We start from the raw sequence: 22,738 nt of genomic DNA on the forward strand, positions 1-22,738 counted from the left end.
GAACATCACACACAGCAAAAATGACTCTTTTAAAAATTGCGGCAGCTTGTGGGTGCTCCCGGGGCGTACACAGAGGAATGGTGTGGTCCTCAGCTCTGGGGGCCATTCTTATGACCCTCCGGCTGTACACAGGGGACAGGCCAGGTGCCTGGTTGGGCTGGGACAGTCGTTTACTGGGCTGCCACAGGCTGGGGGGACCCCCGCCCACTCTCAGCAGACCCCTCCAGCCCGTTCTGCTCTGACCCCGGCTCCGGGTGCTCCAGGGCGTGCCGGGTGTCAGCCTGCCACAGCTGCACCAGGTCCGTGGGGGTCTTTCCTTCCTGGGGGAAACAAGACGATATCTAGTCACTGTTCAGAAGTCTGTACGAAGAGGTGCCCTCATCTACACCAGTGGTTCCCAACTGGGAGCAACTGGCAATGTCTGGAGACATTCTTGGTTATGATGCTGGAGGAGGGGGCGCTACTAGCATCTTGAGTAGAGGCCAGGGATGCTGCTGAAACATCCGATAATGCACAGGACAGTCCCCCCACGACAAAGAATTATTCCGCCCAAAACGTGTGAGGTTGAGAAGCCCTCATTTACACCTTCCCCTTATCTTCCTAACTTCCCCGTTATCTCCTCAGCCTCTCTTTTTTCTTTCATATAGCTAGCTTTTTTTAAAAAAATGGAAGTATAGTTGATGTACAATATTATATAAGTTACAGGTGCACAATACAGTGATTCATAATTTTTAAAGGTTATACTCCATTTAGAGTTGTTATAAAATATTGGCTATATTCCGGGTTGTACAATATATCCTTGTAGCTTATATCATACATAAAAGATTGTACCTCTTAATCCCTTACCCCTATATTGCAACCCCCAGCCTTTCTTGAGTCAAGGTCCCCCCTTACCCAATTCTCCTCTCTTTTGTGATTGCTCTGGGCCCCAAAGAAGAGCTTGGACAGGGGGACATAGGTTCCTAAAGGAACTGGAGGACCACACGAGCCAACACAGGGTGCTAGGAACAATCGTGCTGACTGAGTGCTTAGCTTCCTTCCGGCTCTGTCCCTCCACGATTTTGGCCTCCCTGAGCCTGGACATTAGGACCGCCTGTGGTCTACTTGGGGGCCTTTGGGAAATCCTCCTCCTGTCCCTCCTGGCTGTTTTCTCCACTTAGATTTTCTGGATGTAGAGAAGCATAGAGAGAGTTTGGAAGCCGGGTGGGCCCCCAATTTCCTGGCGGCCCAGAGAAACCCTCCACTGTGAGACTGCCCCAAGGGCAGGCCGGCTGAGTCTTGCTCAGTTCTGTATTTCTTCCAAGTGCCCAGCACAGGGCCTAGGAGACCAGTGCACACTGTTTACTGAATCAGGAAAGGAGTGAATTTACCAGGTTCTTGCTCATCATGTCAGCCCCGTGCAGGAGCAGCAGTTTGATGATTTTGTAGCGATTGAGCCTCACGGCGTCATGCAGGGCGCTGTCCCCTTCCTAGAACCAGAGGGACATTCAGCATGGCCCACGGGGGCATGTGGGAGGGCTCAGGGGGCATAGGGAGCCCCCTATGGTGGGGCTGGGCATGAAGGAACCCAGACACTCACTCTGTCTTTGGCATTGATGTCCAGGCCCAGGGATAGAAAGTGTTCCACGATCTCCACGTGCCCCGTCCGGACTGCCACATGCAGGGGGGTGCTCAGCAGCTGGGTGGGGAGGAATCAGGAAATGCTGGCTGAAGGGACCTGGACTGTGATGCCTCTGGGAGGGGGGCTGTCTTAACTCTAGCCTAATCCTTCTCCCAAGGAGGGGCAGGGAACGCTGTAATTTCCCATCACCCTATCTGATGATCATCTCTAAGGCATTACATGCCACCTCCTCAGGGAAGCCGTCTATGATTCCCCTCTCACCCGGATGTGAGCAACTGCTCACTCCTCTGCCCTTTTAAAATAATTATAGTAGATGCCATTTATTGAGAGATGACTATGTGATGAGCACAGCAAAATCTTACAAAACATTAGCCTTATGTTGAATAAATAATTAATTTACATAAATTTTCCCATCCAATCTATACAAGAACTCTACAAGACATTTTATAGATGAGCAACAGAGGCTCAGAAGCTGTCACTTGTTCAAGGTTATATACAAAGGATTGAGTGAATTAAAAATGGTGGATGAATAAATAAGTGAACAAATGAATAGATGAATGGATGGATGGATAGATAGACTGATAGAAGGATGATGAACGATTGCATGGGTGAACAAATCCTGCATCTTTGCGTGGTCCCAAAGCCACCAAGATAGTGGATCTCTTCTCCTCCCCTCTCCTCAGCTCTTCCTGCTCCCACTCCCAGATGGTGGTCTCCAAGGGGCTGCAGGTGATGGCAAGGACCCATCCCTGGGCTCTGCAGCCACTCCAGAAACCAGACCAGCTCACCACCCTCCTGCTCTCTGCTTTTCTACCATCTGCTTCTCTCCCCCCCACCCCTCCATCCTGCTACCCCAACATCTGTGAGCATTATGGCCTCACTTTATTCCTCACATTGGTGTCTGCTGTGAGCATTATGGCCTCACCTTATCCTTCACATTGGTGTCTGCTCCCCGGCTTTGCAGAAGCTTCACCACCTCCAAGTGGCCCCCACGGCAGGCCCAATGCATGGCTGTGCAGTCCAGCTAGAAAGGATGGGTGGAGCCTAATTGCAGAGCTTCAGGGAAGAAAATGCCCTGGGGGAAAGGACTCCAGCCAAGAGTGCAGGGAGATATCCAGGGAAGGATAGGGCCACTCTAGTGACTGAGCAATGGATGGAGTGGAGCCGAAGAACCCTCGGGGTCCATCTCGTCCAAGCCAGATTTACAGAGGAGGCTCAGGGAGGAGATGGAGCCCCCCCAAGGTCATACAACATACTAGAGGTGGAGCCTGGCCCCCAAGGCAGCTTGTTTATGTCCCAGGTTGGAGGTTTGCAGGGATAGGGAGTCTGTGAGTGCTGGACCCACCTCCTGCCCCTCACCCAATACCTGCCCTCTTGCTCACCCGATCCTGGAAGTCCACAGTGACCCCACTCTCTAGAAGCTTCTCCAGGATCTCCATGTGGCCCTCCAGGGAAGCTCGGTGCAGTGCTGTCCGGTGGAACTGTCCCCAGAGAAACTGTCAGGGCCTAAACTCTGGCCCCAGGCCTTAGCCCATCGCCCACCCAAGTTGAGCCCAGGCCTTATGCCAGCCCGATTCTGACCCCTGTGCCGGGTCCCCATATCTTCCATGTTCCACCAGCTCCTTCATGCTCTATCTGGACCAGCCTTGGAGGCCTCCTATGCACTGGGGACTCTGACCTTCTCACTGCCCCCTAAACACACAAGCTGTTGCCTGTGCCCAAACGCCCATTTTGCCATACTCCCTGTGAGTGCTTGATGAATTCTTGTAACTCCATGAAGACGCAGCTCAAGTGTCATCGACTTCTTGAAACCTCTAGGCCATAGCTGTCCCAGGGGTCCAGACAACCCTCCACTGTGATAGACAGTCAAAGGCAAGCTGAGTCTTACTTGACTACGTCCCTTGAGTGCCTTGCCTAGGGCCAGGATGGGCAGGTGCACCCTGATTACTGATTCAAGGAGGGAATGAACTTCCTTTCCAAGGCAGCCGGCTTTCTGCTTTGGTCTCTTGAAACACTCAGGCCAGAGGGCATATCTTTCCATATTCTAATGATCCAGTTGTGCTTCAGTCTCCCACCTATTGTCAACCCTGGTCTTTCTGGTTTTGTGCTCCTAGCACCTAGCACAGCGCAGAGGCAGGCGATGCTTAGATAGACTAAGAGGATTAAAACTCTGGAATCTAAAAAGTGGAAAGGACGTGTAGTCTAAGCCTGCAATGATGCAGGCTGAAGGGGGTGACCATTCACTTGCTCAATCCCAGGATATGATCTCGAGAGAGCATCCTACAAAGTATGAAAGAGGCAGTTTCAGGGAAAACGAAAAGAAGTATGACGGGCGATGGAAACATTTTGAAAATCGTGGGGATGGGTGCACAACATTTATAAATGTAATTAATGCCACTGAGTTGTACACTTAAAATTTATTTGGCATGTCTCATGTTTTATATATATATAATTTAACCATAAGATAAAAATAATTGTTAAAAGTATGATGATATACAATGCAACACAAAACATCATATCCGGGGCTTCCCTGGTGGCGCAGTGGTTGAGAGTCCGCCTGCCGATGCAGGGGACGCGGGTTCGTGCCCTGGTCCGGGAAGATCCCACATGCCGCGGAGCGGCTGGGCCCGTGAGCCATGGCCGCTGAGCCTGCGCGTCCGGAGCCTGTGCTCCGCAACGGGAGAGGCCACGACAGTGAGAGGCCCGCGTACCACAAAAAAAAACCACAAAAAAACCAAAAAAAAAAAAAAAAAAAAACCCATCATATCCAAGCACGTGCTTTAATAGTTTCTTCATTCGATAAATATGGATTGAAGCACTAATATTCTATTTGATCCCCATAACATGCTCTGAGGGGAGGAGCCAGTTTTACGAAGGAGGAAACAGGCACAGAGAGGTGACGGGCCCGGCCGCAGGTCACCGAACTAGGGAGTCATACAGGTGGGATTCGGGTCCAAATCTCCTGGTCTTGGACTCTGTATTTGATTCCATTCCATTTTTTCCCCCTAAAAATCCAGGTGTTTATTACTCTGGAGGTGGTACCAGTTGGAAAGGGTCTAAGGATTTAGAAAAACTCCTGTGTGGGGAAGGGGGCATCCCACATCTTCTGAGGGGCCCCCTCCCAAAGGACACCCACGCCTGTTCTCAAAGAATGCACAAGCGGGCAGGGTGCGGACGTCAGCTCTGAAAGGGAGGCCGGCACAGGTGCAGGGCCCGATGGGAACATCACCTGATCGCAGGTGTCGGGGGAACCCCCGTCTGCCAGGAACTTCTCAATGACCTTCATTTGCCCCTCCACTGCCGCTTTCAGGAATGTCTCCGCGTCCACAGGGCCGGTCTGGAGAGAGCGAATGCAGTCCCTGGGGGCCGCTCCGCTGTGAGCCATTCCCCCCTCTCCCGGCTCCTCCTTCCCACACAGGTGTCCTCCCCAGGACCCTTACGATCTCCTCCGGCTCTGGAGGTGGCTCCTGGGAGGCTGCCAGGGCTTCCCGCTTCTTCTGCTTGCGTTTTTTCCGCAGCTGGATGAGGTTCTGGATTCCACCCACGTCGATGATCTCCCTCCGCAGGTCTAGGGATGTTTTACGCACGCGCTCTTGACCCTGCGTGGGGATAGCCAATCAAGTCCCGCACTGGGGCACAGAATGTGGGGCTTGGGGAACCTCTGAGCTAGGCTGGAGGTGGAGGACAGGGAGAGCCTCTCAAGGGAGAAAGAATCCAGGTCTAGCTCTGCGTCCTAGAACGAGGTGAAGCCAATGAGACTGAGACACAGATGCACGGGGGGGGGTGGGGGGGGGCTTGAGGGGGCTGCCTGGGAGCTGCCCAGCTTCAAGGCTCCACATAGGGTGGGGAGTTGATGAGGAAATCTCAAGGGCAGTTCTTAGCCCAAGCCTCCAGAACAGGGTACAATACAAAGTCTTATCTCTCCATGCAATTCTCTCTCTCTCCCTCCCTCTGTCCCTCCCTGCCTCTCTCCCTCCCTCTCTCTGGCCATAAAAGTAATACAGAAACATAAAAGCTCTGAAGTTAAGCCCTTCTCTCCCAGAGGAACTTCTATCATAGTTCCGTTGATGCCCTTTCAGACATGCATCCTATGGGATCATCCTCCACTCAGTGGTCTGGAAAGTCTGCTTTTCTCTTATCAGCGTGGAGATGTCTCCTGTCAGCACACACAGCCTCCCCCAGCCCATTAACACCTGCATCATGCCCTGTTGTATGGCTGCCCCATCACTGCTGCTTCCAAAATGAGTCCCCTGGGATCCTGTACACAAGCAGATTCTGACTTAGCAGGCGTGGGGAGGAAAACTTCCCCCCTCTTCACTTCTAAGTTCTTTGGCTGGTCTAATAATTAAATTGATGTAAGGCTGATTAATAGGAGAAAAACAAATTTAACTTCATATGTATGGTAGTCCATAAAAATATGAGACTCAAAGAAGTGACCAAAGCAGGAAGCTTTTACACATTTTAGAAAAAGGAACAATAAATTTGTGATGTATTGAAAAGACAAAGGAGCTTGTTTTTGGAGGAACTAATTAGTGAAGAAACAAGTTTTGTTTATATAGCCTTCTCAGCCCTGAATTCCTGATATCTAGTGATAAGGAAGCTTTCTACTTTCCTGATAGAGGGAGGGTAACTCCCCATGGTAGATTTATTTGCTACTTTCAGGGGAATAAAGGAGGGTCAGAGTGTCCTTCTTGCACTGGCTTTTTCTCAGATAATTTTAATTAAAAATAATCAGGGGCTTCCCTGGTGGCGCAGTGGTTGAGTGTCCACCTGCTGATGCAGGGGATGCGGGTGAGAGGCCACTGTGGTGAGAGGCCCGCGTACCACAAAAAAAAAAAAAAAAAAAAAAAAAATCAGTATGCCAAAGTGGTATATTTGGGGGTGGCATATTCTGCTCTCCTTCACAAGTATGAGATGGGGCTGAGATGCTGCATTGCTAACATCTCCCAGGGGTGCTGAGCTGCTGGAGAAGCATTAGGAGGAGCTAGGCCGTAACTGCATGGTCTGTCTCCTGAGAGCGCAGATACTGGGTTCTCCTAGCACTTACCTTAACCTTTTGTAAGGATGGACTCAGAGGCCTGTAGTGCTTCTCATCCTCCAACACCAGCATCTCCATGGGCAGCTTCTGATGGGTGGTTCCTCGTTGTTTCTGGCGAGCCAAGGACAGGACGGGTTCCGGGCCTGCCTGCAGTGCCTGGGGGGCCAGATAGCCTAGCCCACAACAAATTCAAGGACCCCAAGGACCTCCTCCTGTGTGACCTCCCAGTCCGTCATCTGCCCCACTCCTGTCTGGTCCAGGAGGCCCCAGGTCAGAGCCGGGCTCCCCAGCCCCAGCCCCAGTTCAAACACCTGTGTACTGACTGCCCTGGGTCCCCAGCAAAACAGGATTAAGGGCTATTGGAATGAGTTTTCATGAAATTAAACATACTCACTTTTTTCAAGCACTGAGGTTTGTTTTTTTTTCTTTTTGGAGTTTAAAATTCACTTTGATGAAATACTTGAGATGAGATGATAGTTTTGTGGTTTTTTTTTTTTTTTTTTTTTTTTTTTTAGTGGGCTTACTTGGCAATACAAAAATTTGGCAACTCTGTCAGTTACCAACTTCTTTCCCTCAGATTTTACTGATCCGTGAAATCCTACAGCATGGAAACTGTGGCTCTCAGGGAGCCTGAGGGGTGGGACCTGCAGCTCCCTAGCTCTCAGCTTGATGTGAACTCAAAGTATTAACCTTATTCTTGTTTTAATAATATGGGGGAAACTCTGTCCAAGTCTCCTCCCCACTTGTAGCTCCAACTTGCCTGGACTACTTCCTCATGGCCGCTTCCTCTCTTCTAAAGGAAAACACTCTTTGTTAAGTGCTGGCGCCCCTATCTCTGATGTCCCCATGTACCGGGAACATTCTTCCAGGCTGGAGGGTGCTGAGTCCAGGTGGCAGCTGGGGAGGAATGATCTCCCTTACAGAGCTCTCAGCTGCCTTTGTCGTTCGACACTGAGGTCTGGTGTTATACTCTTCAAGTGTCAGTTGAGGGCTGATTTTCCAGGTCTTTATTTCGAATGTTCTGTTGTCCACTGGCATCTCCCTTCCATGTCAGGCTTACATGGTTTGAGGTCTCCCCAGGGCCGGCCTCGCCTGAAACGCTGCATCCTCACCCAGGGACAAGATCACCTAGGGCTTCAGCTACTACTGCATGTGGGGCCCTGGCTGGGCTCCTGGAGCATCTAGAGTGGGCTTGGTCTTAATCATCTTGGCATCCCCAGCACCGATGACAAGAGTCAGCACATAGTAGGTGCTCAGCAAATGTTTGGAGAATAAACGAATGAATGAGTTCACGGATGGCGGCAGGCAGGCTCAGCAGCTCTGCACATCTCCAAGTCCTCAGTGATGACCTAGCCCAGTAAGGCCCCCACAAGAGAGCCTCAGCCCCTGGGCTGATCTCCAAGACCCTCCTTCCCTACCCACCCCATGAAGGGAGTGCAGGCTGAACAGAGGTTCTCCTCTAAGAATGCTGCTGGGCTGGGGCCTGGTGGGAACAACTGGGGACTCTAACGCCTGCCCACGCCTTACCCAGACTCCATAGCCCCTCGCTTCAGATTTGTCTGTGTAGGTTGGCATACAGTAGGTGCTCAAGAAACGTTTATTGAATTGAGTGTTTGTCGGTGAAACACAACCCAACAAAACTTCCACCTTACTTCATAGATGGTTGCACAGAGGAAATGAGAGAATGCCTGTCCAATGCATAGCACGGTGCCTGGCATATAGGAGGCACCAATGGTGAGGCTGGCTCTGTGGGCACCTGGGGCCCTGACAGCCCTGCCGCTATATTTGTTGGATGAATGAATGGATGAGGACTGCTCCGTGTCCCCTTGCTGAAGGTCTCTGTGTCCGGTGGCAGCACTCCAGAAATGGCCCAGCAACATGACTCACCTGCCTGGCCCTGGTGCACATGCCCCTGGGGGAGTGAGAAATGGCATTCCTGGAGATCCAGGGATGCGCCGGCCAGCGGGGACTCAGCAGGCTCAGTCCAGGTCCTTCCCAGCCAAACCTCCCCTCCCTTCTCTAGTCCTCATTTCTTCTTCCACCAGAGTCCTGATCCTTCCCTCTTCCTCACCTCCATTCAGTCACTCTTCCTTTTCTGAATGGAGTCTACTTCTACACGGATTTATCTCCTCCCTCTCATTCCTGTTAGGGCCAGTCTTTCCCCCTCCAAGTCCTTCTCAGGGCTGTCAGAGCTGCCTTCCCGATCCAGGTCAGGTGGCACTACTACTGTGCCTCACTCAACAACATGCAGTGGCTCCCCACTGCCCACGGAATAAGTATCTTCCACGTGGCCCTCACTGTCTGGCTTGTGCCCTGCCTCCCTTCCCAGCCTCAGCCCCTCCTGCCAGACTTTCTCCCGACAATCATGCATCCACTCGCCCCAACGACAGGTGCCTATTGTTTCCTTAGCCTGGAATACTCTCCCCCCTCCTGACCTCCATCCTTCAAGGGCCATCCTTGAAGGCCTGGCTCAAACGCCTTCCTGTCCACAGAGGAGTCCTCGAGGGCCCACGGTCGGCATGCCCCACCCACCCTTTGTGCTCCTCCACTTCTGAGTTACACCCTCTATTTCACCCTTTTCCACTCTGCCTTGTTTCTTAGTTGACCGTGCACCTGACAGATGTCAGCTAAAATGAACACAGAGCTGGTAAAGAGGGGGCAGGGGCTGACCTTCCTGAGCCTGTCATTCCTCCTAGCACTGGGCTCTTGGAAGAGTAGACTCTAGGTCAAGTATTCGTTTCCATAAAATGAAGAGTAGGGGGCTTCCCTGGTGGCGCAGTGGTTGAGAGTCCGCCTGCCGATGCAGGGGACGCGGGTTCGTGCCCCGGTTCGGGAGGATCCCACATGCCGCGGAGCGGCTGGACCCGTGAGCCATGACCGCTGAGCCTGCGCGTCCGGAGCCTGTGCTCCGCAACGGGAGAGGCCACAACAGGGAGAGGCCCGCGTACCGCAAAAAAAAAAAAAAAAAGAAGAAGAGTAGGACCAGCCTGCACCCTCCTCCCCCACTTCTTTATTCCAGAGAAAATGCAACTGCCCAGAGCCCCATGCTCAGACGCCTCCTGGGGGTGGCTGGTGGTCCTAGAAAACCCATGCTTCCTTGGCCAGCATCCCTTTCTCACTCTGCTCCCAGTCTCTATCCTTCCTCCGGGACCAAACGCTGGAGTTTTTCCTGTCCCAGCCTCCCAGCCAGCAGCTGGGGTATCTCAGGGCCCCAATCCGCGGGCGGCATCCCAGCCGTCCTGCTCTGTGCAGCTCAGCCTGTCTCCTCGAGGCCCAGGTGGGTGGACAGGACCTTGGGGAACCCAGCTTGGCTCGCCCACTCCACTGTCTCTCAGATCTGGGGGCTGAAGCCTCTGTCTCCCACCATCAGCAGCCCCCTCTCAGGAGCACCCTGCAGTAGAGCCAGCTGGGCCCCTGGGGACACCTGTCCTCCTTCCTGCCAGGTACGGCAGCCAGGTTCTTCCTTCCCTTGACAGCAGAGCTGGGTCTCCTCAGAACCCCCTTGGGCCCCACACCCCGCCCTACCTCATTCTCCTCCTCCTGTGCCAGCCGCTCCTCGATGAGTGCCGTGGCCCTCTGCACCTCCTCGGAGCCCGCCATGGCACCGTGCGCAACCCGCCCCTGCAGGCCCTGGGGCCCCAGGGGCTTTATATGCCAGGGCTCCCACCCCCGCCCCGCTAGGCGCCTTTGTCATGAGCTCACCGGCCCAATTCTCCAGCTGCCTCCCGACCTGTCACCTTCACCCCAGGCAGCCCCAAGGAGCAGGAGGCGGCAGGGACGGGTGCCACCCCCCAACCCCTGGCCTATTGGAGCCGGAGGGCCCAGTGCCCCAGAGCGAGAGCAGGGACTGCGGGAAGGAGCCTGCCTAGCCTCTGTCCTGAGTGCTGAGGCCCAGATGGGCCGGGCAGACACGATGCACAAAGGATCGCTGGCTGCTCTTAGCCCTGATGGCAGTGCCACCTGCTGGACGCCTGGAAACCCTGCCCAGCCAGTGAGGGAGCCTAAAGGCCAAATGTGGGGACCCAAGATAAACCCGCATCCCCAGGCCGTCCCGCGAAAAGGCCCTGCCTGCTCTGGGAAGGGGCAAGACTCTGCCTCATCTGGGCTGGAGTGCCAGGCGGTGGGTGGAGGTAAGGGCAGCCGCCTCCCTCTTTGCTCGCAGCTGGCGCAGGCCTTTGCCTCTCTGGGGTCCCACAATGCCCCCTAGTGAAGCACCGCTGCATTTGGCTGCAAGTCCACTTGTCCCTGACATACCTCGCCCATCAGTCTGTCACAGCGGGCCTCTGTGGGACTTACAGGGTCTTGCTTCAAGGAGCCACTGGAAGGGCTGGAACGCGGCGCCCACCTCCGCTGACGAAGACACCAGCTTTGACTGATCAACCTTCCCTCCCAGGTTTCCCAGTCAGGCCACCCTGACCGGTGGTCATGCTCACTGAGAAAGAAAGATACTCTCAACTGGAGAGGAAGCAGACCTGTACCTGCTCAGTTCCACACCTGGAACTGTGGGAGCGAGCCCTGGGTCACCACGACCCAGGTTGAACCTGCCAGCGAAGCACAGACACCACAGCCCTGTGGTTCTGTGACACTCACGTGGCCTGCCCTTAGCTAAACCACCTTGTCTAAGGTCCGGAAGCCAGCACCCTCGTGCTGCAGGAGCACAGCAGCAGGTAACTAACGCCACCTTCCCAAGGTGCTGCCTTCACTTTCAAAGCGAGTTCACATCTGTTATCCCATTTAAGCCTGCCAGCAGCTGAGAGGGGAGGCAGGGCAGGCGGCATCACCTCCACTTTAAAGACAAGCAACGCGGGTTCGTCGGTTAAGTGGCTTTTCCGGAGGACCCACGAGAACACAGGCCCGCATACTGGCAGTTCACGGCTCACTCCACCGTACTCTCTGCTGTGGAGAGTACGGAGCAGTAGCTGCTCTACCCAGAGCAGCTCGGGAGGCCGTGCACCCACCTGCTCCCACCCCAGAACTGGCTCCAGGGCTCCAGAGAGCTACAGGAGAACCCAAAGTCAAAGCCAGGCAAGAGAGAAGGAAGGAGCAAAAGGCTTTATTGATAAATATGCAGACGTGTCTGCACACAGGGACCTGCTGCGGGGCCGTGAGCGGGCTGCGGAACCCCCACTGCCGGGGTTACAGCCAGGAGATGGCCCTGTGCAGGCCTCTGCCACGACAGCCCAGCCATCGGCCACCACCTCATCTCTACCAGCTGTGCTGGGGGCTGGGAGAGGCAGAGGCCGGCCTCAGGCTCCCCACCCCCGGGGCTCACGAGTGGTCCCCTCCCCTCTGGGGGGCTGGCACTGGGGCCAGGGCAGAGTCAGGGGGTAGGGGCAAGGAAGGGAGACAGCAGCTGCTTCAGACCCTGAGCAGAAAACCGGAGTGAGCACAGCTGGCAGCCCCAGATGACAGATCTGGGCTCCAGGGGCCTCCGGGCTGGCCCTCATGGCTTGAACCTGCCGCGGGAGAGAGGCAGGGTGGAGGGCCCTGGTTTGCCTTTTCTCTGACAAGATTGGCAAGGCCTGTGTGTGGCAGCACACTGCTTCCTGGGTGCTGGGCACTGGTGGCCCATGGAGTCCCTGGGAAGCAGGGTCCCCTCAGGGCTCACCCGGCAGCCATACACGGGAGGCTCCCCTGGAGAAAAGAATGGCTCTCAAAGGCAGCGGCAGGGTGGGGGTGACTAGTGCTCCAGCCGGGAGGCCTCTCAGCCCTGCAGAGGCCTTCCCTGGTCTCTCTGCCCAGGGGTCCGTGGGCTCCTCAGTCCTGGGGCGGCGGGGGCTGGTTAATGATGACCTGGATGACAAAATCTTTCTGGATCTTAGTTTCCTGGAGCCGCGTGCGATCTGTGAGCAGCTTTCCAGAGAAGAACCATCGCTGCCAGGATGGCTCGATGCCCTCCTGGGTGTGCAGCTGCCTCTTGAGCTGCCCCACCGTGTCAGGCAGGCTGGCGCTGAGCCTCACGTCCTTGCCTGTGGAGAGGCGTACCTTCAGCGGGAACTCTCGGCGCACGCTGGGGGTGGGCTCTGGGGGCTCCAGGCTCTCCTCCTCAGTGTGCTCCAGAAGCAGGTTCACGGGTGGCGACAGACAGTAGATGGGCAGCTGGTAGCGATTGCCCAGCTCATCGTAGCATTCACAGAGGGTGCCTGTGGGAAAGGCAGGGTGGTCAGGGTCGGCTTGGGGACCAACTGATATGGATTAACTTGTGTCCCCTCCACCAATTTCATGTACTGAAGCCCTAACCCCACCCCCCCCAGTGTCACTGTATTTGGAGATAGGGGCCTGGGTGTAATTAAAGTTAAATGAGGTCACATAGGTGGGGCCCTGATCCGGTAAGGGTTAGTGCCCTTACAAGAAGAGACACCAGAAAGCTCAAGCTCTCTCCCTTCTCCCACTGTGAGGACATAGAGAGCAGGTGGCCATCTACAAGCCAGGAAGAGAGCTCTCACCAAAAACCAAATCAGCTGCCACCTTGATTTTGGGCTTCTCGGACTCCAGAACTAAATTTCTGTTGTTTAATAAGCTACCCAGTCTGCAGTATTTTTCTATAGCAGCCTGAGCAGACTGATACACCTGTCATGCTCATCCCACAGTCCTCAAACCCACCCTACAGGTAGGTCTTCCTGGGACACCTGGTGGGAGCTTGAGGTAGAGGCAGGAAGAACTGGGCTGACATTCTGGTTCCACCAGGTACTGGCTCATTAAAAAATTACTTAACTTTTCATTTGTTCATTCAACAACTCCTTCCTGAACATATGTGCTGGGTGCTGGGGTTACAAGGATGAATGAAATAGCATAGGCCCTACTTTTCATGACTTACACCCAGTGGGCCTCAATCTTCTTGCTTGTACAATATATTACATGTAGTAATATATTGATATTTACTGTATCTTGAGCACCTACTAAGTGCTGGGACTGGATTAAATGATGTTATGTGTATCTTGTTGAATCCTAACAGCCATCCTATGAGGTTGGTATCACCACTTTATAATTGTTTAGTCACTGAGGCTTTAAATTCAAGAAGCTCACGGTCACATAGATAGGAAAGAGACACTTGGTTAAAACCCAGTCTCTGGGCTTCCCTGGTGGCGCAGTGGTTGGGAGTCCGCCTGCCGATGCAGGGGACGCGGGTTCATGCCCCGGTCCGGGAAGCTCCCACATGCCCTGGAGTGGCTGGGCCCGTGAGCCGTGGCCGCTGAGCCTGCGCGTCCGGAGCCTGTGCCCCGCAACGGGGGAGGCTACAGCAGTGGGAGGCCCGCGTACCGCAAAAAAAAAAAAAAACAACCCAGTCTCTGACTCTATAGAGTTTCCACTGTTGCCCTCTGCTTTACACAGTCCCAGGGGCCATTATGAAATTAAATGAGATCATGCAGTAGAAGCTTCTAGCTCTGTGCCCAGCACATAATAATACTCAATAGAAGGTTGTTACCTGAGGTGTGCTGGGATCTCAAAGGGCCCTGAGCAATCTTTAGCTTGCTCTCATCACACACTGCCTTGAGGTTTGCTGGTGTCTTTCCAACACCCTCGTTAGGCAAGAGGGGACTGTGTCTCATTTTTCTTGGTGTCCCACTCCTGGACCGTGTTCATGAGGGCTGCTTGAATGAACAAGCAACTAGCCACACCTGCCACCCACCAGCCTGGATGCAAGCTCCTGACATGGGGCTGGCCACTGGCTCTCCTCCCACCCTGATGGCCCCCTCGCTCCGGTGGGGAAAGCCCCCGCCCTGCCCGCTCACCATGAGGCAAGGTGATGCTGGCTCCGTCCAGGATAGCCTGAGCCAGCTCGTGGTCGTTGGCCTCGGCTGCGTAGGCAGCAGCCTTGAGGGCGTCCCAGATCTCCTTGCGGCCCTCGAAGGCGGGCGCCGTGTCCCAGAACTCGTCCCTCTTGCTCCGCAGCTGCCCATCGGTCATTGGGTAGTCGCTCTTCCACTTCAGCCGCTCCTTCTTCAGGGGCTCGTTGCGTCCTGGGCAGGACAGAAGGGAGAAGCTCAGCATCTAGAAACCCAGGGCTGTGGTCCACCCTCTCCCAGCCCTGCCTCCCTGGCCCTCACTGCAGTGGCTCCTGAGCGTTCGGGTCTGCGGGCCCTTTCCTGGAGTCAGGGAAGGGTGTGGAAACTGCACACACCCAGCCTGGGGGTGTAAACCACTTCTGTTAGCAAACGCAGCATGTACTGCCTTTGTTGTTGTTGCTGCTGTTGTTTAAGTCTTAATTTTAGTCTCTTTCTTTGATAATAAAGTGGGACGTGTTCAGTATTTTTAAAATCTGTAAAGAATGTAAAAAAATTAAAATCTGAAAAAAACAACTGCCACTGTTTACGGAACCAGCTTGTGCCAGATCACAGGCTAGGCATTTTAGCCTCAAAATGACCCGGCAGGGTTTCCCTGGTGGCGCAGTGGTTGAGAGTCCGCCTGCCAATGCAGGGGATGCGGGTTCGTGCCCCGGTCCGGGAGGATCCCACATGCCGCGGGGCGGCTGGGCCCGTGAGCCATGGCCGCTGAGCCTGCGCGTCCGGAGCCTGTGCTCCGCAACGGGAGAGACCACAACTGTGAGAGGCCCGCGTACCGCAAAAAAAAAAAAAAAAAAATATGACCCGGCAGATGGGGAGACTAAGACCCAAAGAGCTTGTCATTGGTCTAAAGCCACACAGGTACCAATTTAATGCCAGGCTTTCTGACTCAGAAGGCCACCCTCTGACCACTGTCTGTACCGTGCTGCCATTGGGGAAAACTTACTTAAGAATTCCACCATTCAGAAGTAACCCCTGCTGACACTTAGACATATTTCCTTCCAGCTTTCTTTCCCCCATTTTTCTCAGTAGAGTTGGGCTCATACCATACAATTTATTTTAAAAACATTCCTTGTTATAAAGAGGATTTAAAATGTTTTCATGCCAATATACAACTTTCTGTTTAGTTCACACTTATATTACTGTCCATGTGTATTCCCATGACTAAAAATTGTAAACGTTTTTAATGTCTTGTTATTAATGTTCCACTATAAAGTTACAAAGACTGTTTTTAGAACCATAACCAACCAACCGAGAAATCCCTACAGCCTCTGAAGAAGAAAGCAATTCTGTTAAGTGTCATCATTCTTGTTACCCAGCTCCAAGACAACTCCAGACCTCAGTCAAGATGGAGGGAAGAAGCATCTCTCAAAGGCTTTAGGAAGCTCAGTCACCTCAAGGCTGAAGGCAGAAAGAGCCACAGGAGTGAGGTCTAAAGTACTCGGCTCCCGCCATAACTCAGATCCTGGGTGAGACGCAGAACGAAAGCTGAGGACTGCACCCACGGACAGGGGCAGGAGTGTCAGCTCCTCAGGGGAAGAGAAGGACATTCACTGTCTACCAACTGTGTGAAAGAAAACTGTGTAAGCACTTTACTTATATCTATCATCCCATTTCACCCTTCCAATGGCTTTAGGTGGTAGGTGTTATTATTACTACTTCACAGATGATGGGACAGGGAGAGAGATTAAATGACTTGCCTGAGGTCACACAGTAAGTGACAGAGCGAGAGTTCCACCTCAGGTCACCCTGAAGCCACAAACGGCCCTCCTGTGGGTTTGCCGCTACCAGTGCAGACAGAAAACTCTCAAGCCAGACATTTAATCTGAAGTGTTCCTGGGTTAGCCGAAGGAAATGCAAATCCTCTTTGTAGGAAAATAACTTTAAACCAGGCCTCAAAGAATTCCTGAGGTGAAGTTCCAAGAAAAATAAATAATAAGGTCATAGTTTTTTTTGTTTTTGTTTTTGTTTTTTAACCACAGCATACAAAGAAACAAGGCAATATGAGTCTGAGCCAGCAAAAACAACAGGCAAAAGAATCAGACTCACAAAGACTTCAGATATGGGATTTACCAGACACAGATTACAAAATAACTGAGTTTAAGAAATGAGAGCCTTAAAAATATGAAGAGCGTATGGGAAAAACACCCACATAACTGTCATCAGAAGTATTCTGTGTGAGCAGTAGAGGAGAAACACTAGATTTTTCTTTGGAATGGGCTACTGATAAATGGTGTTGGGACTCCAGGTTCTCCATATAGAAAAACATGCAACAGGAGCCCTACCTCACACCAGCCACAAAAATCAAAGTCAGGTGGCTCAGGACTTCCGTGGTGGCGCAGTGGTTAAGAATCCGCCTGCCAATGCAGGGGACATGGGTTCGAGCCCTGGTCCGGGAAGATCCCACATGCCGCGGAGCAGCTAAGCCCATGCGCCACAACTACTGAGCCTGTGCTCTAGAGCCCACGAGCCACAACTACTGAGCCCGTGTGCCGCAACTCCTGAAGCCCGCGTGCCTAGAGCCCGTGCTCCGCAACAAGGGAAGCCACCGCGATGAGAAGCCCGCGCACCTCAACGAAGAGTAGCCCCAGTTCACCGGAACCAGAGAAAGCCCGCACGCAGCAATGAAGACCCAACACAGCCAAAAATAAATTAAAAGAAAGAAAAACCAAAAAAAGCCAGATGGCTCAAAGGCTTAAGTGTGAACGACAGAAAGGAGGCAGAAAGGCAGCACAGAAAATGACAGTATTGTCCATGTGCTTTTTTGAAAAGGTTTGGCCTGGAGGTGTTTCTGCCTGGATCAATCAAGTAGCTCTGCATCATGATTTCTGACCCCCTTTCTCTTTGGTCCTTTGGCATTGATGACTCCCTGACAAGAGCTTTGATCCATCAGGACTCAGGCATTATGCAGTGACACCCTCGGGACCTCTGGGGTGCGGCATTTCTGCCCCTCCACTCAAGGACCCAGACGTCAGGGCTTTTTAACTTCTTGAGCTGTTTTCTAAAGTTTTCCTTTCTCCTTCCTCTTTGCCAGATGTCACTTCTTACTGGTCTCCATCTAACTGCTGCTCCTATTGGGCAGAGGTCAGGCCCAGCTAATGGGCCACTCCTAATCTGCTGAGAGTTGAGAAAGCTTTGTCAGCACTGTCAAAATTGAGAGCATATGGCTCTAGGAAAGAGGCTTCCTAAAGAAGAAAGAGACTAGGCTTCCTAAAGAAGAAAGAGACTAGGCTTCGGGACACGTGTTGTTCCTGCTCAGATGCCCCATCACCCCCTTACTTAAATGGTCAGGTTTTGGTTCTGTCCCTGACAATCAAGGTTGCTGGACTGGTGACCTCAGGACACCTGACGTGTAACTGTGTATACGTGCATCTCACTCTTTCTTTAATATGAACACAGCCCCATGGTGTCACCTTTCAAAGCTGTCACCTAAGGAGGCCCCCAGTACCTGAGGGATGCTTTGCTCGAATACCTGGCCTTCAGAGTCCCCTCCCCTCCACACGGAGAACAGCATGCTTTCCTGTCTGCGCTGTCAGAGACACACTTCTCACCCCAGGATGGACACGGTGCCGGTGAGCCTCCCCAAGTATTAACTGCATCTCCATCACCCAAGACACAAGGGCTTAAAAGTTCTTCACCCTGCATGCTGGTCCTTTCAGGCTGAAAATATGAGAAAATATTAGAATGGGGTGGGGGGGGGGAGGGGGAGGGTTGATGTAAGGAAAGGGCAGCGGGAGCCCAGCCATCTCAGCTGTCACTGCACCTCTTCGCCAGCAGGGGGCAGGCGCAGCACCTCTGGGCGAGGGGCTGGCTCCCTTCACAGTGAGTCAAACACAGCACAAATACATCCAGCAAAGTTCCCCAGGCCCAAGGCAAGCATGCATAAGAGACATGCCAAAATGTCCAGATCCCTACACACTAATGCTTACAATTTTAGGCACAGATATAGACAAAACAGAAAAGGAAGTTTTTACTCCAAACATGAAAAAAAGCAAATTGAAGATGAGTATTCTAAATTTCATTTACTTAAAAAAAAAAAAAAATGGGGGCTTCCCTGGTGGCGCAGAGGTTGAGAATCCGCCTGCCGATGCAGGAGACACGGGTTCGTGCCCCGGTCCGGGAAGATCCCACATGCCGCGGAGGGACTAAGCCCGTGAGCCATGGCCGCTGAGCCTGTGCGTCCGGAGCCTGTGCTCCGCAACGGGAGAGGCCACAACAGTGAGAGGCCCGCATACCGCAAAAAAAAAAAAAAAAAAAAAATGATGTTTTATAGTTAGTTGAGTCAAAAAATATTGGGCAGTGGAAGGGGTGTGAACACTTTTATATGCTGTACAAATTACTACAAACTTTCTGGGGAGTATTTGCTATGATACCAAAAAACTTAAAAGTGTGCATCCCTTTGGCTCACCGATTTGGTTTCTAAGAAAGTATTCTAAGAAAATAATCACACGCGTGTGGGGAAAGTTCATCTACAAAGCTATTTAGCTCAGCCCGGTTTTCTAGAAATAAACTAAATGCACAGGAGAAAGGCTACGTTAACATCTGTGCATCCCTAGCAGCCATTCTGTGATGGGGCTGAAGGAGGCTGAGTAACATGGGGAAATGTCCATTATACAGCGAAAAAAAAGGTTAGAGGACAGCCAGTGCTGTTCTGTGTGCTCCAGTTTTTATTTCTAAAAACGTATGTAATATTATATATATTAAAAAGACTGGAAGGATTTACACCAAAATGTTAACAGTGGTTATATCTGATTGGCAGTTACCAATGATTTTATTTTGCTTTTATTTTCCAAGTTTCCAATAAGCACTAATTACTTTAGTAATAAGAATAATACAATGAAAGTTGTTGACAAGTGAAAAGGGTACATAAAGTTCTGAGAAGCAGCCACAGAAAAGGAGGAAGAGTTTGGGGAGCTGAGGGGTGGGGTTTGAGGGTGGTGGTGAACTGAGAGCCCAAGGCCCACAGCCTCTAGGATTTCAGTTGCTGGCAGCTCTGGGTGACTCTGTTCAGGGCCAGGCAGGCTCTGCTGGTTTCAGCAGCAACAGCAGCAGCAGCAGCAGCAGCATCTAGTGGCCTCTACTTATGTCTCCGCCTGTCCTAGATAAGCTCCAGGTCAAAAACAGAGTAACAGAAATGGTCCTTATCCCCAGTGAAGTTGACAAAAGAGAGATTTTAAAAACAAAATAAAAGATCAAGGTACACACCTTTATGGGGAGGGACCAAACGCCCATGACAATCATGGGTCTCTGTGATTGTGGTGGGAAGGGAACTGAGCAGAGAATGTATGTTTCTGAGTAGACGCAAAAGCTGGGGTCTTGAGGGTTGCCTGAAACACCACTTGTGTTAGGACCCGCTGAGGTGCTGGTTAAAAAGGCAGCTTCGGACTTCCCTGGTGGCGCAGTGGTTAAGAATCCGCCTGCCAACGCAGGGGAAATGGGTTCGATCCCTGGTCCAGGAAGATCCCACGTGCTGCAGAGCAACTAAGCCCGCGCCACAACTACTGAGCCTGCGCTCTAGAGCCCATGAGCCACAACTACTGAGCCCACGCGCTGCAACTACTGAAGCCCACGTGCTCTAGGGCCTGTGTGCCACAACAAGAGATGCCACCACAATGAGAAGCCCGTGTACCACGATGAAGAGTAGCCCCCGTTTGCTACAACTAGAGAAAGCCTGAGTGCAGCAATAAAGACCCAACGCAGCCAAAAAAAACCCCCCAAAAACAAAAACAGAAAAGCAGCTTCCCAGGGCCCACCTCAGACCCACTGAGCCAGAGTCTGCAGGGCTAGGCTGCAGTACGTACTCGATTCTGATTGAAGAATGCCACTTGTGAGCATAGCAAAACAAAGTGGAAATGGCCCACTCATCCACATGTTAATGTCAGCTAGTTCAATGGATCGCCTCCGAAGTTGCTGCTGAGAGCAGATTCGGAGGGTAAAGGGGGAAGAGAGCGAGAGGGCACGATGTCTGGGTTGGGGGAGGATAATGATGGTGGACACTGTGGTTTGGCCTGGATAATGAATGGTGTCTGGCAATACCACCCCCAAGGGACGGTGGTGAAAGGAGAGTGAGAGAGAGAACACCGAAGATCCTTTCCAATTTGCATAGAGCTGGAGTGCGTCTATGAGCGTGTGCACGTATGTGTGTGATTCACATTGCTTAACTCAGAATAACTACACAAGAGGGGATTCTCAAGAACCCACGGAAGGACAGCGGGCCTGGCTCCTTCCCTCTGAATATTCCTGGCCCAGTGCAGGTTCTCCGCAAGTGTCTGCTGAGTTGAAAATGGAACTGACGAATGCACAGTGAACGGTGTGGGAGCATGGTGGAGGAATCACAGCTGAGAGCAGCAGCGGGCAGGCAGGGGAAAGCGGGAGAAGGGTCTGCCGTGAGGGAAAAGTCAGGCAGTCCCTTTGCTTGTTGATCTCAGACCCTAAGAGATCCTTATTGTGGCTTCGGGGACTGGCAGATCTGAGTCACTGGGAAGTGACACCAAGTCTGAGACCAGCCAAGGGAACCAGAGATTTCCCAGGAGAGTCAGTCTACCCAAGCCAGAAGACGGCCCTATTTATACCTGTGGCAATCCCCAAGCTCTATTTCCACACCCGGTTACCAAGCTGCATACCCAGCTCCCTGCTCCAGGGATGGGGCCAGCCATGTTCTCCCCAGAAGTACTGATTATGTGACAAGCCTGGACTTGCTCTGGCTGGTGGGAGAGATGAGGCTTCAGGCAGAAGAAGGGACAAGGGCCTCCCCATCCCAACAGCCTGGGCTGCAATGGCCCTTTGACCAGGATGCAGACTCCAATCTCTCCTCCCCTCCCCTTCCGCCATGGCAGTCACAGCTGGGCTGCAGAGGGCTGGAGAGATGTGGCTGAAGTATGGCACCTGGCAGAGGGGATAAGAGATTCAAGAGAACAGCAGGCCCAGAAAAGGATCAGCCCAGCCAAGGAGGGTGCAGGCAGGGGAAGGAGAGCACAGGTAATCCCTTCAGGAAGCACAGTATTTATAGTTAGACTTAGCCCAGGATGACCCTCAGAGCCTGGGTAACCTTTGAAAGGAAAGTGCTGGCCCAGCTCTGCTCAGCTGGGGCCTCCCCACCTGGCCTCTTTACATCCTGGGCCCATCTTCCCCATTCATTCCCTCGGGCCCAGCTCTAGGGTTCAGGGAGGGAAAGGGGTGGAGCCAGTTGCTAAGTAACAGCCCAGGTTTCCTAAACTGCATCCCTTCCTAGGGCACATTGGGTCCCAGGGGTCCTGGGCAGGGTTGAAGGACTCGAGGCTCCTCTGGGAGCCCTGAACTCAGCTCTGTGATGGTGCCCAGCCTGGGGCAACTGCAGTTCCCTGAAATGGTCCAGTGTATCCCCCTGAGGCTGGGCCCACCTCCGGTTCATCACTCGCATCCTGGGGACAGGCCCTGGTCTGGCACACAGCAGATCTCAACCACTATTTGCCCAATAAGTGACTGAATGAAGTGAACGAGCCATCTGGGAAAAGTGGGAGGGGCTGGAGAGGGCAGAGGCCAGATCAGAGCCAGGGGGCAGAAGAAATCTGCTGGAAGAAATCCCAGCAAGGGAGAGAGGCAAAAGACAGGGGGTGGCAGAATGGTAGTCCAGGAGGGGCAAAACCAGCTCCGGAGGTGTACAGTGAGGAGACCCGCCAGAGAACGAGGGCCTGGGTGTCAGAAACCACACCCAGCGAGGGCCTGGAAGCTTCGTGGCAACGGCAGAGACAAAAGTGCAGCCAAGAAAAATAACCCTACCCAGAGCCCCCCTGCTCGGGCGGCTGTGAGTGTGGACAAGGGGGCACACAGAAGCGTGGAGACAGTGTGCGCTTTCACTGTGCTTGCACACATTTACTGGGGTGGACTCGGTGGAGCAGGCCTTTTATCTGCTCTCTGCTCTGTGCCCCCAGCCCGGGGCCCCCGGCGGAGAGGCCAGGCAGGGCGGAAGGTGGCATCCCAGGCTGGGCTCTGACCAACTCTCCCGCTCACCCAAGCTGACTTCCCCCAGCCGTCCCCCTGTCCCATTTCCTGAGGGAAAACTGGAAAACTGGCCTTTCTGATCTCTACGAACAGAACCCCCAAATCCCCAGGGCCTACTCTGGGATCCAGCCTGCTATACAATCGACAGCTCCTTTTCTGGGGCTGGCTGGGAAAGAATGATGTATTTCATAAGCGGAGTTATAAAACATCAGGTGTTTGGGAAATGACAGTGATTCTTCTTGTTTTAAGTTCACAGGAATTTTAAAAAACACACAAAACCCCAGCCTGTTCCTTTCTTGTACTGAATATATTCCC

General features: G+C 52.9%; 2 protein-coding genes across 12 annotated transcripts in view; both read right to left on the reverse strand.

Moving 5' to 3' along the window:
• Positions 1-10: 10 nt before the first annotated feature.
• ANKRD2 (ankyrin repeat domain 2) lies at positions 11-10,391 on the reverse strand. 2 transcript variants are annotated; one of them, XM_059054783.2, is made up of 9 exons: positions 10,185-10,391; positions 6,669-6,770; positions 5,062-5,220; positions 4,851-4,958; positions 3,004-3,102; positions 2,547-2,645; positions 1,580-1,678; positions 1,371-1,469; positions 11-320 (listed from the first exon to the last, which is right to left on the reverse strand). In XM_059054783.2, the coding sequence occupies exons 1-9, from the start codon at positions 10,257-10,259 to the stop codon at positions 171-173; spliced, it is 990 nt and encodes a 329-aa protein (XP_058910766.1). In that variant the 5' UTR covers positions 10,260-10,391; the 3' UTR covers positions 11-170. The 2 variants fall into 2 exon arrangements, with proteins under 2 accessions (XP_058910766.1, XP_066881007.1); XM_067024906.1 differs by having other exon boundaries at positions 6,669-6,815; positions 10,185-10,293.
• A 1,305-nt stretch (positions 10,392-11,696) lies between these two features.
• Positions 11,697-22,738, reverse strand: part of UBTD1 (ubiquitin domain containing 1) — a 52,179-nt gene continuing 41,137 nt past the window's right edge. For 3 of the 10 annotated variants that reach the window (XM_059054795.2, XM_067024918.1, XM_059054794.2), the window contains 3 exons: positions 17,995-18,103; positions 14,393-14,620; positions 11,697-12,802 (listed from right to left, as the gene is read on the reverse strand). In XM_059054795.2, the coding sequence (XP_058910778.1) occupies positions 12,417-12,802; positions 14,393-14,620; positions 17,995-18,088 (708 nt within the window). In that variant the 5' untranslated portion in view covers positions 18,089-18,103 and the 3' untranslated portion in view covers positions 11,697-12,416. Of the gene's footprint in view, positions 12,803-14,392; positions 14,621-17,891; positions 18,104-20,196; positions 20,212-22,738 lie in introns of those variants that run through there. The other 7 variants (XM_059054797.2, XM_067024923.1, XM_067024924.1 and 4 more) reach the window with 4 other exon arrangements.

The sequence above is a fragment of the Kogia breviceps genome, chromosome 2, assembly GCF_026419965.1.
Source record: "Kogia breviceps isolate mKogBre1 chromosome 2, mKogBre1 haplotype 1, whole genome shotgun sequence".
Taxonomy (NCBI): Eukaryota; Metazoa; Chordata; class Mammalia; order Artiodactyla; family Physeteridae; genus Kogia; species Kogia breviceps.